This window comes from Labrus bergylta, chromosome 4 (assembly GCF_963930695.1).
Source record: "Labrus bergylta chromosome 4, fLabBer1.1, whole genome shotgun sequence".
NCBI lineage: Eukaryota > Metazoa > Chordata > Actinopteri > Labriformes > Labridae > Labrus > Labrus bergylta.
In genome coordinates this window covers 16,510,278-16,530,438 of record NC_089198.1, presented here as the reverse complement: position 1 = coordinate 16,530,438, position 20,161 = coordinate 16,510,278, and the positions used below count along the sequence as shown (strand labels likewise).

The window sequence follows — 20,161 nt, the reverse complement described above, 5'->3', positions numbered from 1 at the left end:
GTTCAGGAAAGCAGCAGCCATCACTGAACACTCACATGTTTACATCACCTGACAATCACTGAAAAACAGAGAAATTAGGGTAAAGTTTCAGGACCCTTAACTTGGGTGGCAACTGTCATCCCCATGTGTCTGTGGTTGCAAAAGATGGAAAGTGTCCTTAGAAATACCTCTTTGTTTAGTTATTTTATTGACATTAAAACTATTCAATCTGATTAGGTATTTGGACAGTATAATGAAATAATAAGACTTAACTAAGAGGCCTTTCAGGACACCTTTTGTTGCAGTTGTCTGAAAGTCGCCGGTTAACATGGTCACTCTTTAAACAATGCCAGTTTTGGAAGTGAAAGTGCATAATCGCAGCCCGTGTTTGTCCTGAATACTGTATACTCTCTGAAAACTACTGCACCTCCCTCAACCTCTGTTTGTGTGTGTCCCACAAGCACATGAGCCCCAAAGCTGTGTGCATCTCTCTCTTTCTCCTCCTTGTCCTATCTTTTCAGTCAGGCTTCTCTGTGCTGGACCGGCCTCAGCTCGGTGCCTCTCTCTCTCTTCCCCCCTGACTGTTGGTGTCTCAGTCCAGATGTTTAGAACTCTGTCCTCCAGGAGATTCATCCTCACCCCTCGTCTACCTCTCTCTCCTTGTGTGCCTGTTGTCTTTGTCTCTAACTCCCTGTGTGTGTGTGTGTGTGTGTGTGTGTGTGTGTGTGTGTGTGTGTGTGAGTGTGTGTGTGTGTGTGAGTGTGTGTGTGTGTGTGTGTGTGTGTGTGTGTGTGTGAATGGCATGCTCGAGCCCTCTTGTGTCGTCTGCCCTCTTTCCAGGACTGCAGGATGGTTTAGAGGAGGCATTATGCTCAGGTCTATTTGGATGCAACCTGAAGTTTAACTTCCTCTAGCATCAATACTCTACTTTTTTTTTTTTCAATGAAATGTAGATTTTTCCTTCTGAAAATGCAAATTGAATACGTCTGTTTTAGACAGACAAGATCCTATTGATGTCTTCAAGTACGGACAGAGGGATGTCTCCTCCACTACTCTCTGTATTTCAGTTATTTTACTGTTAAATAAAAGGTTTAAGGACAGATGGAGACATACTGCATGGACTGTAGGGGCTCCGATACATTACTAGATGATACGATACGATATGACATCATACATACCATACCCCTAAATAGCATAATATAATACAATACTATAGGATATGAAACAATTTGTTTTGATTCCATTAAATAAAATACAATATGATATAATAAAACCGGATTCTACTAGACAATAGATTCTTAAAAATACTTTTCACACTAAGTGGTACAGATGACGAAATAGTAAACTATAAGTATGTAGGACGTCAATATTTGGAACACTTACGAGATTCAGTTGACGGTGACGTTGATGTACCTGGGCTCAAGGTCATCCTAGAGAGATCAAGGTCACTACAGCTCCCCTCCTCTTCCTGGGTCGCAGCAGCTGAAGGAGGCAGCAGCTGACTGCAGACCAGCGTGTCTGGTACACTCATGAGGCCTGGGGTCCCGCACCTGCTTACTGCTGCTGAACCTAAACCAGGTCCCACCCCTGCTGCTCCTGATGTAGAGGGGCCCTCGCCTGCATCTGAGTCCATGCCAAGGCCGTCCTTCCCGAGGCTCAGCTGCCTCTGGAGCAAAGTGGGGTCTGCCGTGTGCTGAGGGCTGGTGATGGCGGAGGAGGGAGCTGATAGATCACAGGCTTGAGGGCACATGGTGGTAATCGGTACCAGGCCTTGAAGCATGGCAGCTGGTATAGCGTGCCCCCCAACGCCCACAGTCTGGGCCGGCATGTAGGCTGCCATGGCCGCCCACTGCTGCTGAGTGGCGGGGAAAATGTTGGCTTGGCTCCAGATGACCGGCTGACCACCGGGGAGGACCTGAGCCACCTGGAGGGGCCCCTGCACGGGGAAGGCCAGAGTCTGAGCCTGACCAGGAAACGGCTGCTGTGCCCACTGGGCCGCCTGTACGGGACCCATGGTCATATAACCTGGAGCGGAAACACACGGAAATGATAAAGGATATCACGACAGGGAAAGGAAGAGGAGAATTTTGAGCACAGAATACATTGTGTAAGTTCAATACAGCCATTTTCAAAATTGCTGCATGTTCCTGCTCAACATTGATTTCTTGCAATCTTTGACTAACAAAGAGAACTATTTGAAGCTGAACAATAGCCAAAAGGTGCATATAAGGAAAGCTGTCAAAAGCTTTTAAAGTGGGAAAAGAGAGGTATGGGAGATTTTCTTTTAAGTGTTAACCAGGCCTGGTAACCATTTCAGGAAAATTCGCACTGTGACAATAATGTTCATGGATACCTGATAATTTAAACAGCAAACTACACATAGGCAGCAGATCCTCCTTTATTGCATTTTGCATTTTTTCTGATGGCCAGCAGGTGGGGGGCCGGAATTGGATGCTTAAAGAGTTTCGATTGCATGAAACTAGACAGGAAAACGACTATTTCTTATTTGAACTCAGAAAATGTTATGTAATCAGTTTATGGTGTCAATTGCTAGCTCTCATTTGCTAATGATGTTTACTTTGTAAATTCAGGCCTCATTTGGAGTTTAATTGAGGCTAAAGTGCCCTTTGCTCTAGTGTGTAGAGTCTTGTCACTAACTAGGCAGAACTATGGCAAGCTTTTTAACAGAATACTGGTCTTATGATGCATATCTGCCCATCATCCAAATACAGCCACTTGGTTCCAATAAACCAATAGTTTGCCCATTGGGATTGTAATGTAATGTTTTTGCTTTTTTGCAAGTTTTCCTTGACAACCTCTGAGATTTAAGTCAATTAGTGAAGAACTTAAAATCTTTAAGCTGTGTTACCACTGAAAGGCACATATGTTGGGGGAAAAAACTAGCTTCTTGTATGTTCCTGGAAGACTTGGATGTCACTAGTCACCCTTAAATATGCCAAAACATCCAGCATGGTCAATTAAGAAACAACACTTCACAGTATCTCTGCACGGCATAAACGCTCTGCTTCTCGATGTGTGGTCCTTATAAATACAGAGATAAATCCACGTTCTGCACAATCTGTGCAAGGCTCATCACAAAGCAACATCAAAGAAAAAAACATTGCCAGCAGCACTTTGTTCTCTTTTATGTGTTGTATTTTGAAAAAGACGCAGCATGCCGGATGGGAGAGCTACCTGACGGCACAGAGGTGGGGCTGAAGGGGGCGTACATCTCAGCAGGAGCATGTTGCTGCTGGCGGCTGCTCCTGCTGGGGTCCAGTGTGTTGGCAGGTGATGGGGGCATCTGGGAGAGACACAGACATACAGATGTCACAGCTGTCAAAGTCACTTAAAAGTCACAGCTGCACATGTATCTTTAATCTGCACTTCAGTCAGGTAATTTGGATCTTTATGAAATGACCTAACATCATAGATAAAACTTGATGATGAAATATGGATGTAATTTCTCGCCTGCAAAACTTAAAACTTTCATCAAATATTAAAGAGTGGTAATAGCACTCACCGAGGGAGGAGTGGACATGTCACCAAAAAGATCAAAGTGGTTGATATTCTGTGAGATGCACCAGGGGAGGAGGAAAAGAAAGAGACAAAGTCCAGTGTTACATCACGACAATGAGATCTGCACAGTCATTAAACCTTTGAATTCATCTGCAGATAGGGTACGGTGGTTGCATGGGTGGGGTAGGTGTGGGGAGTGAAATCTATTCACAAAGGCAGTTTGTGCTGCGGATGGCAAGAAACAACTGTCCCCTCCTTTTCATTATCAGAAAATGGATCTAAAATGAATCTTCCATGGCTCGCTATAATTGAGTGGGTAAAAGGCTATTCAGTCCTATAAAACAGACTCTGATTAGATATTCTTATGTCTACCAATCAGGAGGAGGCCCCTGTGAGAGCCTGCGTCTGCTTTATCATGCTGATTCTGCTCTGTGAGTGGACACACACACACACACACACACACACACACACACACACACACACACACACACACACAGAGGAGTGTGTTTTATTTTATCGAATAGATGGAAGAAAAAGCTCCTAAAACCACCCGACCGAGACAATGAGGCCACCTCACCCTATAGGCAGACATGACCCCTGAACTAGTCCCCTCTGTCCTCCACTAGCACTACTCAAAGGAGACTATGGAATGACAAAGTTGCATGAAATGTGTCTGGGGCCATGCACAAGCAGACAATGGATCACTGTAAAACCACAAAAACACACAGGACACACAGGATTTGCATGCTATAAATAAACAGATACAAACAAACATATCTAAAACAAAAGAAAAAAGGGAGGGATTTGCAGCAATCTGTGTTGCTGCTAACAGGGTGTTTATGCCCTCCTTGAATGAGCCGGGACATAGCGCGTCAAACAGTTTGCACGGCACTTTGGGACCATTGAGGGCCACAGATGAGTCAGAATTTGGAAAAAGGTAAACATTGTACAGTGAAGTCTGTCCCTGCAGGCACTGACACACATCAGGGGAGCTCGAAGCTCTCAAAAAAAGCTCCAACTGAATGAACAGACAAGCAGTAACACTTAGAGATATGGAAGCGCTGCTACTTATACAGCATGGGCTGTTTGGGTGAGATAGCAAAAGGGGGGGTGGGGGGGGGCAGTTTTTTATCTGTTTGATATGCTGAACAACAAGCACACAAACAGCAAGAAGAGCAGAGAAGCACTTTGTTAGGGCTGGTTTCAAAAGTTGCCTGGAAATTCTGTCTGGCTGATTATTAGATGAAATAGGCCTGAATGGATGATTTTTTTTAAAGCGTTTTTTGAAATGTAATAGCGTGGACACTGCATGGTGGTGAAGAACTCATAAAACCTACCAGAATGAGAAGAAATATACTCTCAGTTTGATGAGGGGGGGGGGGAATATAATTTTTGTTTCTGTTTCTGATTAAATCAATTTGCCAAAATCACATATTGCCATACTTAGTGAGGGAAGTTAAAATAATGTTAATGTTGTAAAAATGTCACAACGTTTTACCACCATGTTCCAGGTTGTAAATAGAATATAGATATGTAAGTTATTTCCTAATTTGTTATATTGTAACCAAATTTAATATTTGGTCATATTTAAAGTAAAAACATTTTTTTTTAAAAATGTGTTGGATAGCTAGAGTAAGCATTCAACAACAACCCAGCTGATATTTAATAATGTCAAATTATGTGATAGGAAAGGTGTACAATCCTTGCTAACATAATATTTAGCTAGCTAAAGATAATGTTTGCTAGTTAATGGTTATGTTTGTTAGCTAACAGTTATGTAAACCAGCTAATGGTTACGTTAGCAAACATTAGCCAGAAGCTTACGTAAGATTTTTTGTAGCTGCAGCTAATGGGTTAGCAAATATGTTATACTGCCTCATGTCCTTTTGTATTTTTCTTTTCAGTAGCTGATCAATTGTTAATCAGTAAAATGAAAATGTTTTGTCTTCTTGGAACAGCTGTATGACAGAGTTTTGAGCGTCCCGTCCATGAGTTTGATGTCATGACCATGTAAATGTGTAGAACTGCCGCAGATTGATTGTATGTTGTGACTACACTGCATGCAGCTCATCCCAACGTCCACCCTATCAACAAACCTCTCGTCTTCATCCTCTGAGGAAGACGCAACAGCCACCCCGGTTTTCATAATTTCAGTCTGCTACACACAGACTCTGATCAAACCAGTTTTGTCTGGACCATCTGGTCCCGATATGCATCAGATTATGCACAGGATTGGATTTTGGATACGAAGCCCGCCTCCCTAATGTTCTGTGAAATTGCTGACAAATCTGACTTTAGTCGACCAATCAATTTCTTATCTCTATGGCAGGCCGAATGTAGCTCTGTTTCATCATCACAATCATCACTGCGGAAAAGCGGATTCAGACACAGACCCATGTCTGACTTGTCTGGGAAATTGTTTTAGGCTGTAATTCATGACCAAAAATATGAATGACAGTTGAGCAAAATATAGTTCAACATAGTCAAAGTGGGCTTAAGGAACTCCCTGCAAGAGGATCTTAGAGAGAGGTTTGTATGGGGAAGAGTAGAGAAACAAATAATAAGAAATAAAAACACCTACAGTCATGAAATGGCGTTTTGGGACATCATAGATCCCTTCCTTCTGCTGACTGGTTGGGACCTGCGTTGAATTGGAGGTCGATTCAAACGTAAAGAACAAAATAAAAACAAATTTTTATGTTTAGCCTTAAAAAAAAAAAAAAAACAGAATTTTACATGAACTGAAACATTTCTATTGAAAAGAAATCTCACTGCTTTCTCAATATAGTCCTTTTGATTAATAATTGTATCTTTCAGAGCAACTGGATTATGCAAATCCTACAGCTGTTTTGTTGAATCAATTCTACTTAAATCAATATTGATTTCTAACAAAGCTTGAGGATGCTGTGTGCTGGTTCTGTGAGTATTAAGAAAGCCTTATTGTTATTCTGCAACAGTGTGTCTCAACTGGTTCATCTGACGATACGAAGATGCCTCAGCTCTGCCCTCCTTTGTATATGTCCCTTGCATTTATTTCAACTATCTATCGCTTTTAACCTCGCTGCCTTTCTCTCCTTCATGCCCTCAACTGGTTAACTCTCCGTTACGTTTTCCCCAAGTCTATTGATCTTGTTTCATTCGGAGATCAAATGGCATGGCAAGTGATTAATCTCTCTCTGCATCTTTCATCTTCAGAGGAACGCAAGATACATGGGAGTAAAAAGAGGAGGAGGAGAAGAGGGAGAGAGAAAGGGAGGGAACGGGGTAGGATTAAACCACACCAGCCGTCCCTGGAGTCCGAGCTGGTTGCGTTCAAATGGTCTGAAGCCAAAAGGTCAAAGTGTTGGCAATATAAAAGGAGCTTTGGGTGAACTATCCAGACAAAACAGCTGACCTTGACTGTTCTGCTGTTGTTTTAGATGCTACGTGAGGCATTGTTTTCAGCATTAACTGGGCTGCCTTTTCATTTTATTTCAGTCTTTTTAAAGCTCGATACATTTTCAGGGGAAAAAAATTGGGATTTCTGTTTTTTCCCCAGTTTGGTAGTTGTGAAGTCCACCAAATCTTATGCACAAGGTTTTTTTTAAAACTCATGATGTTTTGAGAAAGTAAAATAGTTTTTTTCACACTTTTGGTAGTGGCAAAGTCCGCCAATCCAGAATGGATTCAAACAGATGACTTATGTACAAGGTAGTAATAGAAACTGTTACATGTAAGTAATCCACTGTCATTTAATCAACTTGATATCATCATCACTGTTTTTGTCAGCTGTCCATAGATTAGAGGCATATATAGTTACTGCTCATGCTAACTGACACTTCACTTTTAATATATTAAACTGGTGTGGCTTTTTAATTGTGAAGGAGCCACAGACAACGAAATGTGTTTGTTACTGCGCTTCAGGCTGGCCTTGATTGTTCATCCAAAAATGAGTCTTCAAATTGTATAAGCAATTATCTATTATTGAACTGAGGATTGGTTTATTCCTGGGAGTAATTGAAATTCAATCTATTTTATAAAAACAAACATATATCAGCAGTCGCTTTCCTGTTCTATTTCTGAAAAGTAGCTGCTTATGTGTTTGCTGTGTTTAAACCTAAGAGACAGGTTTGACTGAAATGTAAGGAACAAAAAACAATCTTTAAATGAATGTCATTGCTTCAATGATTGTTTCCTGAATGTTCTTTTTAATCTTCAGCCACAGTAAAACAGTAAGCTAAATTTAATCTACTTCTATATCTCCAGAAAGTCCTATCTTCAAAATCAAGCTGTGCTCTGTATCCTCTATAAGAAAGGAGCTATAAAATCATAATGTTAGTACTGTTACTATTACCATCTACCACAGGGTATGAAGAAGGAGGGGGGAAAAAGGGGGCAATGCTTGTCTTTGTACCTGATAAACGCTCTCCTCTGACTGGGGGCCACGGAGGGGTTCGTGTCCAGCCTCAAACACTATGTACTAAAGAACAGAAGTAGTGGGCGAGGTGTAGAGGTGCAGAGAATAATGAGATGGGAAGACAAAGTGAAAGGTTGGCATATAGAAGAGAGATACAACAAGAGAGTGAAACATGACAAGAATAAATGAAAGCACAGGGGAGCGAGGATGGTGTCGAGTGGGGAGCAAAATGAGATCAAGAATATAAAGGGTGTAAAAAAAAAAAAAATAGGGCATTGGAATAAAGAATGGGGGAGATGAAGAGAGAAAGAAAAAAGAGTGATGTGGGAGGAGGAAAGAACACAAGTATAACAGGTCAGGCAGTAGTTAAAGGCAACGTGAAGGTCTAAGTTAGAGGTCTCTGTTCTACAACAGGAATGTGATGCTTCAGCTCAGACCTACAGGTCGGAATATATTGCTTGAGATCCTCAAGTCCTTGAATCCGTCAGTCTCTGGCCTTATAGTTGGCATTATGAAATGTCTATGTTGATCTCAAAATGTTTAACATTTTGAACAAAATAAGCTTTTTTCACTTTCTTGCCAAAAGAAAGACGTGAAGATTGATACCTCTCTCTCACATGTATGGTTCATATGAAGCCAGCAGCCAGGAAGCTTTGCCTTAAGACTGGAAACGGGAGGAGAAGCCAGCCTAGCTCGGTTCAATTTTTACTTATTGTCTACTTTCTGCTCATCAGAGATAATTTCTTCAATTAAAACTATGACGAATCTTTAAAAAATTACAACCAAAGTGAGACTAAAACTAAATAAAAGTAACCATTGAAGACGAGTTACGTATATGAAAACTGTACTACATCTTTAGTAAACAAATAAAACCAAACATTAATAAGAAAGAAAGAAAAAAAGGACTCCTGGCCTAATTAGTGTTATAACCTGAAGTCTTATTCAAAACCTGCATTCATCAGCAGAATAAAAGTAGGTCACTGAACTGAAGCTCCTGCTTTATAAAATGGTATCATCTGCAAAAACTAGGAGGCCACACTCTTACATTATACAAAGAAAAGTTAATGTAACATAATTAAGGCTGTTTGTATAATACTGATGCTTTTTTCAGTTAGTTTTGAAACTAATGATGACGTTTCAAGATTTTTGTGGATGGCCAATCATTGCATTCATCAAAAGAAATACCACTTTGTTTTAGCATACTGGACTAATATGGGTTTTTTTTTAAACCCAAAAAAGTAGGATTGTGATTTTCCCCTTTACAAAACATTCTGATTCAAATCTAAATTCATAGGCTACAGTCCGATTCATAGTCAATTCAATATAATCAGCAAGTATCCTCATTCGATTCCATCTGATGCAAATCCCATCTCTCCTGTCTTAGTTTCTCTGCGATAGTGAATATGAAGTCTACATAACGTTGAGACAGTTCTTGTTTGTCTTCATTCTTAAACTGATAACAATATATCTTTGGTATATTGTTACTTGGCTCAAATGTATTAATCTGTCAAAAGCAGGACTCTCAACAACACGGTTCATCGTGTTTGAGTTGTGGCGGGAAAGTCTTCAATATTTGGCTCTGCTGGTTAGCAAACTTTAGCCCTGCTTTCTCCCAAAGTGATCTTAGTCGCTTTTCTCAAAAGCTTCCAGACGATTTCTGACTTTGTTTACTCCTAGTAAGACACCTAGCTAACTAGCTAGCCACCTACTGCTAACATTACCTTTGTGAAAAGATAAAAAGTCAACAAAAGAGTCTCAGGAGATTGAAGACACTAAACACAGTTTGCAGAACAAGCGCTAAAGCTTCAGTAAACCTCTTAGTAACTGTAAAATTCTACCATCAACCGGTTTGTGTTACATTTTCACAGATTGAGGGCTCTTACAAGGAACGCCCTCAGATTTATAACGCTAAAGTTGGTTACCGATTTGGATTGTTTAATCTTTACACCACTGCAAAAAAGTTTCCAAAATAATGCTAGGACTGGCCTTGAACAAATCTGATACTGTAAATAATCATTCAAACTTTAGGTGCTGGCAGGCGACTGTGTTCCCCACAGACAAGAGGCTAGCTCTTCCCTCCGTTTCTATTTTTTATGCTAAGCTATGCCAATTCTCGGAGTCTCAAGCTACATATTTACTGCACAGATGTGAGAGTGGTATTGATCTTCTCAGCAAGAAAATAAATATATGTATTTCCCAAAATGTCAAAGTAATCTTTTAAGATTGTGGCCACAGTCTGTAGTTTTGTCAACCAACATCAACATAATCGATAAAAGCTGCAAATGGAATGATTTATGTAAAAACACACTTCAAGAGCAAAGAACAGGTGATCTGGGAGGTGGCTGGACGTACCACTGAACATAGCATTCAGAGTAAGAGTTAGTGTTGTCTGTATTCAGTGTGAGCAAACACACAGAAAAAGAAAAGTCATGTCAGCCAAATAAATACACAGGGGAAAAACAGGGGGGTGACAACCAGTCAAGGTGGGGTAAGGGTTGTGTCTTTGGAAGAAATCAGAACATTGACACAGATCAAATAAAAAATATGGTTTTACAACACTGCACTGGCAGATGGGAGTTGAATGGTTGAACAAAACTTTCCGCTTTGATGGTCTACTGTGTATTACTGAAATGGTGGAATATCATGAATCATTAATTCAAGCTGATCAGTGACTGGAGGAGATATTTGAATTACGGATTAATTGTTTTTGTCGATTCTGAGCTTTAAGAGTGAAAACAGCACAAGTGAAGCTAGAAAAGCATCAAGGTCAGCAGTGTTTAGTTTCCTGCTCTGTGTGCCGACAGACCTACCTGGTACACTGGATCGTCGACTTCGTCCTCCAGGATGGTCTGTGGGAAAGGGTAGATGACACATTTTGTTTTTCATCAGTCAGACAGAGAGATGCCGATTAGAGTAGAAAGAAATGGAGGAGAAACATCAAAACGCACAAAATATAGAGATGTTCCCATACCACTTTTCTTTCGATATAACAAGAAGGATAACTAGACTTGAGTACTGACCAGCAGTACTGTCGTTTGCTGTTGTTGTTTGATAGTTTATCTTGTTAAAGATAATGCTTTCATAATCTGCATTGTCAAGCATATTTTCCAAAACCCAATACTGCATTTTAGGTAGTATCAGAACCATAGATTGTATAAAGACTGGACAGCACCAAAGCTCTCTATAAATATGAAGCCAAATGATTTGGAGTTCCCCCAGCTGACTGGCAGCAGAACAGGTTTCAATCCTGCCTAATTCATGTAAAGCCTGATTTATACTTCTGCATTGAATCTACACCACAAACGCCACATGTTCTTGTAACCCTGTACCTACAGAGAAGCCTATGTATGCAGCCTGACATTTACAATATCTCTCTAGTATTACCGTTATACAGAAGGAAGAATGCTACATGCCAGTAAAATCCACTGCTACTCAATATCTATCCACTCCAACTTAATACGTTCGGTTTCAGTCGCCACGGTTTCCTGTACACAAACAAGCAGAGAATTTGGTGGAACAGAAAACTAGCGAAATAAAACAAGTATAGAAATCGGACCGCCAACTAGCATTTTTAAGTAGAGTATTGCAGAGCTACACAGACACACCAATGCCCAAGCTATGTAGTGTTCACCACGGTGTTGGCCACTACAGGCTTAACAGATCAAACATGAGACTAATTAAAATACAATTTTGTCAAACATAGTTTTATCAGTAAGTTTAATGTGAGCAATAATTAGCAGACAGCTCCAGCAGTCAGATCTCTTATACAAATGTCTTTTCTGAAAATTACTTCACCATCTCACTTTATCTGCCTCTGCAGGGCGGTATGAAGACACGTCATCCATCTTTATATAAAGTATACTATCAGTAATTGTATCAGCATCTTATCATTACTGGTTTTGGTATCACAACAGCTCTAAAAAAAAGCCCCTTTGTTTTTCTAGTTTTCCTGCAGCAAACATCAGTATACTGACAAGCATGTTTTGTTTTAATGAGACACTGATGTGTTATATAACAGACACGCCAACACATTCTTTTCCCGTCACCCATTCATGACTCCAATAAAAAAAAGATCACCCAAACCTGTTGCATTTCCATTATATCTAGATATTCAACATAGAAATCAGTGTTGCAGACAAACACAGTCTGCGATGCAATTCAGAGGAAGCGCCAACGTGTTAAGATCTCTGTTGTGTGAATGAGTTGCTGGCGGAGTAATAATGTGTGATCTCGCCCACAAATGGGAAATGAAGCTGTTAAAAAAAAAAAAAAACAGAAATGTACTCAGAGTTTCCTACCTGGTAGACCGCCTGCTCACACTGTTTGTCCTTCTGAGCCTTCTTCTCCATCTCCTCCCGCTGTTTAATATCGTATATGAGCGTGAAGAGGTCGCGCAGGTCAATGATGAGAGGCTCGGCCTTCAAGAGGAGAAAGGGTATCAGTCGTTTTAGGGAAAAGGGAAAGAAACTGAACAGAGTTTTGCAGCACATGTCCGATGTGTCCTTGGGCAAGACACTTAACATTGATTTGCTCCCGCTGCTTCGTTGGTGGCGTATGAATAAGTATGAATTTTCTTGTACAGTTGTCTCAGAAGTCTACGCTATAGCTCCCGAGCTCTGGTTGCATTTAAGTGATGGAACGATCAAGAATTCAGAGCAGTGACCTTACATTACTTCCCATCTTCACATACTTGAACTCGAGTCACAAAAATGAGAACTTTGACTGGATAAATATTCAATGTTTGATTAAAACCTAACCAGAAGCATGTTTCTGTCAGTGAATTATATACAAGACAGTCTCCAGCCTTGTTTATCCACACAGCTTTAATATTTCAATGTAACTTATATGCAATGAAATAACTTGGTCTCAGGCCTCATTACCTTAATGCAGCTTTAAAATATGTTCAAACCAAATGTCACTCTAATGGTAAATCATCTTTTCGGTCATGATGTTCCTTAGAGAACCTGAGGCTTTTCTTCAACAGATCCAGCAGAGTGGAAAGTTACTCACCGACTGTGCCGTCTTGATGGCCACAAACCTGTGGTGACCCTCCTTCCCACAGACATAACCGAAGGCCCGGTTGTCCCGGGTGTCCTTGGCGATGTAGCTGATCTCGTGGACTGAGTGGTGATGCAGGAGCACCTAGGTGGCAGAAAGCTAAAAGTGTCAAATCAACAAAGGCAAATGTAGACAACTTAAAACATAAAAATACAACATCTACTTCTCGTCTTCTTCTCTCTGAAGATTGCGAATGTAAAAATCGTGGTGTGGTTTCATAATGTTTCACAAGTACAAGAACTGTACACTGTGTTGGCAGGAAAAGTAGGTCAAAGCTACTTTAAACATCTTTGCATAATGTTGAGCCAAAAAGCAGCCAACCAACACAGAGAGAGCCAAACTGTGACTGACAGAGGGAGGAGAGATTCAGAGCTGTTCACAGCTCTATAATAAACATAGATGCTTTCAGTATGAGAAGAGATACAACAAGAAAAAACAAGACTTTAATCTTGTTGCATGATGTCTGTTGTGTGCCGTTGCATCAGGCTGAGTGTCAGACATCTTGTTGTTTGATTCCGTATTCATGTCCAGCTTTGATTTATGAAGGATAAGAACATCTGGGATTTGAGCGAATGTCAAAAACCCCAAATTGGGAAGTGAGTAAATCTTCTTGTTTTTAAAATGTAGCATTTAATGCACTGACAACATTGTGAATGATTGGCAGGTTCTACCCTTGGGCATGAGCAGAAAAAGCTCACACAACATGACACTCTCCCATATATGTTTATACTTATATATATATATCCGCACACACATAGGATAATCCATCTGTCACTCAGACACAGCCACCTGCCGCTCCACTATTAGCACAGATAAGCTAAGGCACTAGGGAGGAGCTTTCATTTGAATATTAGCAGAGATTCAGCAGGGAGCATGGCTGGTAACGCCTCGGATTAATATAAAATACAAAACTAATATGACTTGTCGACTCAATTCAGCAGAGAATCATGTCAGCTTTACATAAAGTATTTCCATCTAAATGCTCGCTGACGCTGCTGCCTGAGCTGGAGTGATCCCCACTTCCACCATAATAACTCAGCGGGGATATTAAGTGTGGAGTGTTATTTACTGCCGGTAATCAGTAAATAAAATGAAGAGCATTAGGGGTATAATTTCCAAAACAACAAATGAGCTTGTCAAAAGCTGGTGAGCTGGTTGGTGGTGGCGGGAGGCTTAATGTTCCTTTTCATTACAGGCGGAAGACACGCCACCATCACCAGCAGCCATATTAGGAAGAGATATGATCAAAGATGAGAGATTTTTTGTGGAAATAGACGGTCGGGGGTTAGGGGTGGGGGTCGGCAGCCACGGGATCAATCGCTGTTGCGTAATTATCAGTTTAGCGCTAATGACAGCTGAGGTGGAGCTGTGGTGTAATTAGCATTAGCGGCAATGATCATTAAGGGGTGGAACTGAGTGCTAATTATCGGTTAGGGCTGATGAGCAGAGTGGGCCTATCCAGCCAACACTACGCCCCAGGACGGGGGAGATCGGAGCCCCCTCGATCATCCTGTAATGGAACAGCAGGCCTCTTATTCCGCCAAGGGGGATGGAAGCCAAGATGGAGGCAGGAAAGAGCCCGTCTCATAACATCACCATAACATAAACCATGCTATCATTAGCTGGCAGACAGGGGCTGAGTGATCTTAAGTGGGTCCTGCAGCATACCCCTAATCCTGCTTGGGTGAGTGTTGAAAGCAGTTTAAACAGGGTCAAATATCAAATGCAGGATGTGTTATTTATTGCTGTCACGTTCGATTTCTGTTTGCTAAAGGGCAAATACTACATAGAAGGAATGTTGTTCCTTATTGAGCATCAATTCTTCTGGTTGAATTTGGCTTTTTTTTTGCAGATGCAGTGATGAAACTGATGTAGTAAAACCTTGCGTATCATATGACGTCCTGTGCAGGTATAGCATTTGACTAATATGTCAACTGTGCGACTCAGGCTTACAAGATGGCGACCCTGGCAGCGGCTGTGAAGTGAACCGTGCCAGCGTCTGCCCTCTGGATGTCCTATACTGTAGGGTTCATGGTGCAACAGCTGGCAGAGGCCTCGTGGCGGAGCTGCGCCGCGAGGCCCAATCGCCTGACATTCTACTCACCCCTGATCTTTCACAGTAAATCTTGATCCCGCCGAAGGAGACCGTCAAGAAGACTCTCTGTTTGTGCTCCCCTTTGGAACGTGCCGAGGAAGCCATTCCCTGCAAGAGATTAAAGGAAACGACATGAGGAGATGAAAGGATATGAGCTCAGCGTGAAAAGACAGTGAGCCTTCTTCTCCTCCGACTCAGGTGAGTGTGACAGTGGGAGATGGGGGGGGGGGGGGGGGGGGGGGGGGGTAGGGTGACAGGAGTTACATAAGGTGTGATAGGACAGAATGTTCTTTCATGTGCCTTTTCTTGAAGCTTCACTCTCAGAGGAATTCACATATTATTATTGCGGCCTTTTTTTCTCCCCAAGCACCTTCTTTTTTTCTCTCTTTTCTTAAAGTAGGTCTACTGCACTTCAACGTGACATACACAAGTGCGAGCTAACAATAATAAGGTGAGATTTGCTGACAGAATGGATCGTGTTGCTGACCAACCACCTCGCTCCGACAACTTCACATAGTGCTGACTGAACGGCAGATCCAGCCTTTGATGTGTGATTTTCTCATGGACCTCAGCAGCTCCTTTTTTTGTTAAATTCCCGACTCTAATAAAGAAACAATTAACATTTTCCCTGTGTTCTGTTTGACACGACCTGTGTGCTTGACATGTCTTTCAAAGAACAAAGACTGAGATAGAAGAGAAGAGAAGAAAGAGAGAACATAAGAGGAGAAGAAAGACCTGCCTCGACTGAAACGTCTTACAAAACTGCAGGCTGAGTAACATTGACAAGTCAACCCCAGCTAGCCTACATTCCACCTCAGCTTGTTTCTTTTAAAGCTTAGCTAATATTTGAAAGCCAAGCTATTAATCAGCATCAACTTCTGCCTCCATATTTACACCAGAGGAGCTGAAGTGATAAAATGGAAAGGGTATAAAAAGGGATAGGGAAATAAATGAACAAGAATCACCAAGAAATAAATTGAGTGAGAAGGAGAGGCGGGCGTGAGATTCGATGGATGTTGTCAATCAGCCATTGGCTTCTCCATTTGGTGGATTAGTCCTCAAGGCAGCAAGAGGCAGCTCAATAGACCCTGTCCCCTCCTCTTTTCCCTGTCCAGATAATAGCAGGTCCGGATCGACTGCCCCATTGACTGTAACTGGCTGGTGGCTGCTGACTTCAGGAGTCATATGGAGGGCAGGGCGGAAATGTCAGATGCAGCCGGTGAAAAAGTTGTTTTATTGGACATATCGCTTGGACTGGATATGGGTGATGAAAGGCTTTGCCTTCTGGCTATTCTGCTCTTCTCGTGGGGCTTCCCACTCATTTAAGCTCAAGAGTGTGTGAGAAGATATTTTAAAAAGGCATGTATATACGTCCTATTTTGGAGACGGATTTATCCCGTAGCCACCTTCTGTTAAGATGCTTAAGTGCTGCTTTTTTCCGAACAAAGAGAGTGATAAGAATTTCCTGCTTTATACTCTGGAGCCAGTAAGCACTGCTGGCATTTAAGAGGATACAGAATAAAGTTTAGAGAAGAGGAAGCATACTATTTATGAGTGTTATACAACTGTTGTGATAATTGACCATTTGCTAAACCGTGTAATAATAGTCCAATACTCCAACCATAGAAACCAACCATGGTCCTAGAGACCGAACTCCCCTGTTGATTAAATGCAAAGTAGCTCTCTTGGACAAAAACAAAGGTGTGAAGATTCCTGTTCCGCTGCGGGTCAACATGTGACTCGGCCTCAGCACCTTAATGGGAGCTTTTAAATAAATTCTAATTCAAGTCTAGCAAAACGACTGGTTTTATTCACCTACTGGTTGTTACCGCTTTAGCGGTGTAGGCTACCATTAGCTGCTCTGTACTGGTGTAGTCCATTTGAATAGTTTACCCTCCAGCAGCCCTAGCCAAACGTATTATTTCCTTACCTAATATACTGATCATTAACTGGTGAGATTACTTTTCACTTGGGACACCTATTTTGCATGTTAAAATGTATGTAGCCATCAAGCACGTGCTTAAAACGCCATGTTAAAGATTCACTTCATGGTGGTTAATAGGGTTGTTTGTTAATATTAGTCTCCTTTTAGACAAACTGACATTAATTAACTGCTAATGTCTGAGAATATTTTGTTTATTATTAATAATAAATTAAAATAGTAAAACTCCAACATTGTCAATTTCATTGAACTACCTGAAAAGACAGGAGCAGAAACAGCTGAGCAGGGCCAGTTTAATATGTTTTAGTGAACTTTAATACACAGAGTCTTCAACCATGTAATCTACAATTCCAAGTATAGACTTTCTTTTTGACTTTGTCTCCTACTTTAGGGCTTCATTTGACCTGATTTACTTGCAACATTCTGTAAGGAGCAGGCTTAAATATTATCTGGGTCACATTATCACAGTTTGCATATGTGCTACAAGTAAAACATCATGGAATTAGTTTTAAAAATAGAAAACTGTGACTGACATGAGAAGACATGTGAGGCAGACACATTGGAGGTGAGGTGGGGGGGGGAGGGTATTATTAAGGTTCTTGGAGGCATGCGCTTGAATGTGAAATTTTCCCAAGTGACATTTTGCTTAAAGTCTGAGAAGAGGAAGCCAGTATGCCTCCGAGGTCAGAAAATCTGTATGAATAAATACAGAGTTTTGAGCAAAATTTACGGCAGCCTATTAGAGGGGGAAAAAGTACAAAGCTGTAATCATTTTGCCAAAGAATATAAAACCAACACTGTGGTAGCTATTCAGCATTACAAAGCGGTAAAGAACAATACAGTTGGACTTTTATTATCCCGTCCGCTCAGTTTTTTCACAGAGCTTCAGTGAATCATTTACAGGGTAAGACAGTTACTATGACTCATTCTACGAACAATACAGACATGTCCGGGCAAGTCTTTTCCAAAACTGACTGAGATGAGTGACCAGGCTCAACGATGTCCCCACAGACACACACTCACACAAACCCACACATGCAGACACACAGACGTTTGCACCTTCAGCTTCATCATGGAGTCCTGGCACAGCTTGTCCCCACGCGCCGCTGTCACCTCATCAATCCCGATCAGCTTGGCCTTGTAGCGCACACCATCTCCACGGAAACGCTTAATAAGCCCCGCCTCAGTGCGGTCCTGACCTGCGACGGGAGAGACGGGGAAAGAAGAGAGGACAAGAAATAAAGAAGAGAAATTGGAACAGAGAGTGATTACAGGAAGGATGTGTGAGCTCAACTGAATCGTACAACTTTAGCATCGTGCCCTGTTTGTGTGTGTGTGTGTGTGTGTGTGTGTGTGTGTGTGTGTGTGTGTGTGTGTGTGTGTGTGTGTGTGTGTGTGTGGGAGTTGGCTGCTCTGGTATAAATATTTATAGAATAGGAAATGCAGAATGAATAGCAAATTAGCAGCGGCGTGAAAGGTTGAAAGAAAATTGAACTTGAAATTGGAAATGAAGTTGGATAAAGCCAGTGGACTTAATTAGAAGACAACTGGAACATTGGGAACACTCGAACATGGTCTATTGCAGGGCATAGAGGGTCATCTGCACAGAAACCTTGGGTGAAGGGGTTACAAGGTGGCTGAGTGGGGGGCCCTCACTCCTACACCTCACCCATGTACGTTGTTCCCATGGGTGCTATTGGGAGTGACAAACCAGCTTGAATGGCGGCTATTGAAGGGAATCATTTCGGTCCAGTGCTCACCCATAATCCACCAGGCCCTCCCTGGGTGATGGATGTTTGGTGGGTGGTGGAATGGCGGTGTGAGACATTTGCAAATGTGTGTCTGGATGGCCTCAGGCTTTATAATGTCACCCCCCCCCTCTCCCTCCCATCCCTGTTGCAGATTATTCCGTCTGTCAATCTCTGCAGCTGTCCTGACACCACCTTGACACACACACCTTTCTCATTTTTGTCTCTGCGCAGTCTGCCGTCATACTTTTTTATTTACGAGGTTGTGAGCCTCAAGCATTGTCTCATGCCTCTTACAATGTATAAAACATCCCATCGTAACCTGTGCGGGGTTCGTCAGCCGCAGAACACAGACTCCCACCGCATTTACACGAGGAGATAGAAGGATTGCAAAATCAAGGTCACTGGCACCTTGGAGAATTTAACAGTTTTTAGGCTCCTTGCTCAGTCGATTCTAGGTCATGAGCTTGCACAGAGCTTCAGTTCACACCTAAGATTTGTGCAGGAATAATGTTGAACATGCTGCCAGGATGTTCAACTGACTGCCAGGATGCATTCAAAACCATTAGAAGGGTATTCATATTATCATATTCCAACCAGAAACACAAACAACATCTATACTTCATCTACCTTGAAATAAATGGAAAATCTTTCTCCATCACAGCAATTTCCAAAGAAAAATCAGCAGTTCAAATGCAAGCACTTGTCTTGGCTACACACACCCTCTCACTAATTCATGAGGGCACAATTCTCTAAAGGGGGGGAGGGCTTGCCGATGCTAAAGTCATTAAAGTCTCTAAGCAAGTGAATGTCAAATCTGGGTCTAATTCAGAGTTGTTTCTCTGCCAGAGGATAATGAGTCTTATATACAGCCACCATGTACCTCTGAATATTAACCAGACGCTGCCTGACATGCACACAGCAACCATGAAGAGACATTAACATTCCCCCTTTGATGACAAAGTCATTAATAGACAAACTGTAGAGATTTCCAAGTATATGTAAGAGAGGGTGGACGATTATTACTGCCGTTCCCGATAAAAACCATCCCTTATACACCGACTTTAGTCTTTTCATACAGCGTTATGTATTCCATCCAGATTTTACTGACTCATACACTCTGTAATGTAATGTAAAATGCATGCTGCTCCACTTGCATTTTAAACACGATCAGTCCAATTCAGTGCGGCCCTCTCAGATGAGCTTTAACCAGATGTTCTGTGCCATTTGTTTCTTTACATACAGCGTGCCATTTCCCCTAATAACACTTCAGGAGAGATTTAAAGCTTTATGCATAGATCCTCAAAAAAAGTAGGTCTTGCATACCAAATGAGAGTCTTGACACAGTGGCATAACTCGTACGCTACGTGCTCTGGGTTCAGATCAAGACAAGCGAGTGTGCTGTATTTGAAAACTAAAGAGCT

General features: G+C 41.6%; 1 protein-coding gene across 1 annotated transcript in view; it reads right to left on the bottom strand.

Annotated features, from left to right (window-relative positions):
• Positions 1-20,161, bottom strand: part of LOC109997059 (complement component C8 beta chain) — a 61,906-nt gene that overhangs the window by 14,027 nt on the left and 27,718 nt on the right. Inside the window, exons 3-12 of the mRNA XM_065953404.1 lie at positions 18,049-18,188; positions 15,057-15,155; positions 12,905-13,036; positions 12,193-12,312; positions 10,705-10,743; positions 7,892-7,957; positions 6,080-6,139; positions 3,503-3,550; positions 3,175-3,283; positions 1,363-2,004 (exon numbers count right to left, since the gene is read on the bottom strand). Coding sequence (XP_065809476.1) covers positions 1,363-2,004; positions 3,175-3,283; positions 3,503-3,550; positions 6,080-6,139; positions 7,892-7,957; positions 10,705-10,743; positions 12,193-12,312; positions 12,905-13,036; positions 15,057-15,155; positions 18,049-18,188 — 1,455 coding nt within the window. The remainder of the gene's footprint in view (positions 1-1,362; positions 2,005-3,174; positions 3,284-3,502; positions 3,551-6,079; positions 6,140-7,891; positions 7,958-10,704; positions 10,744-12,192; positions 12,313-12,904; positions 13,037-15,056; positions 15,156-18,048; positions 18,189-20,161) is intronic.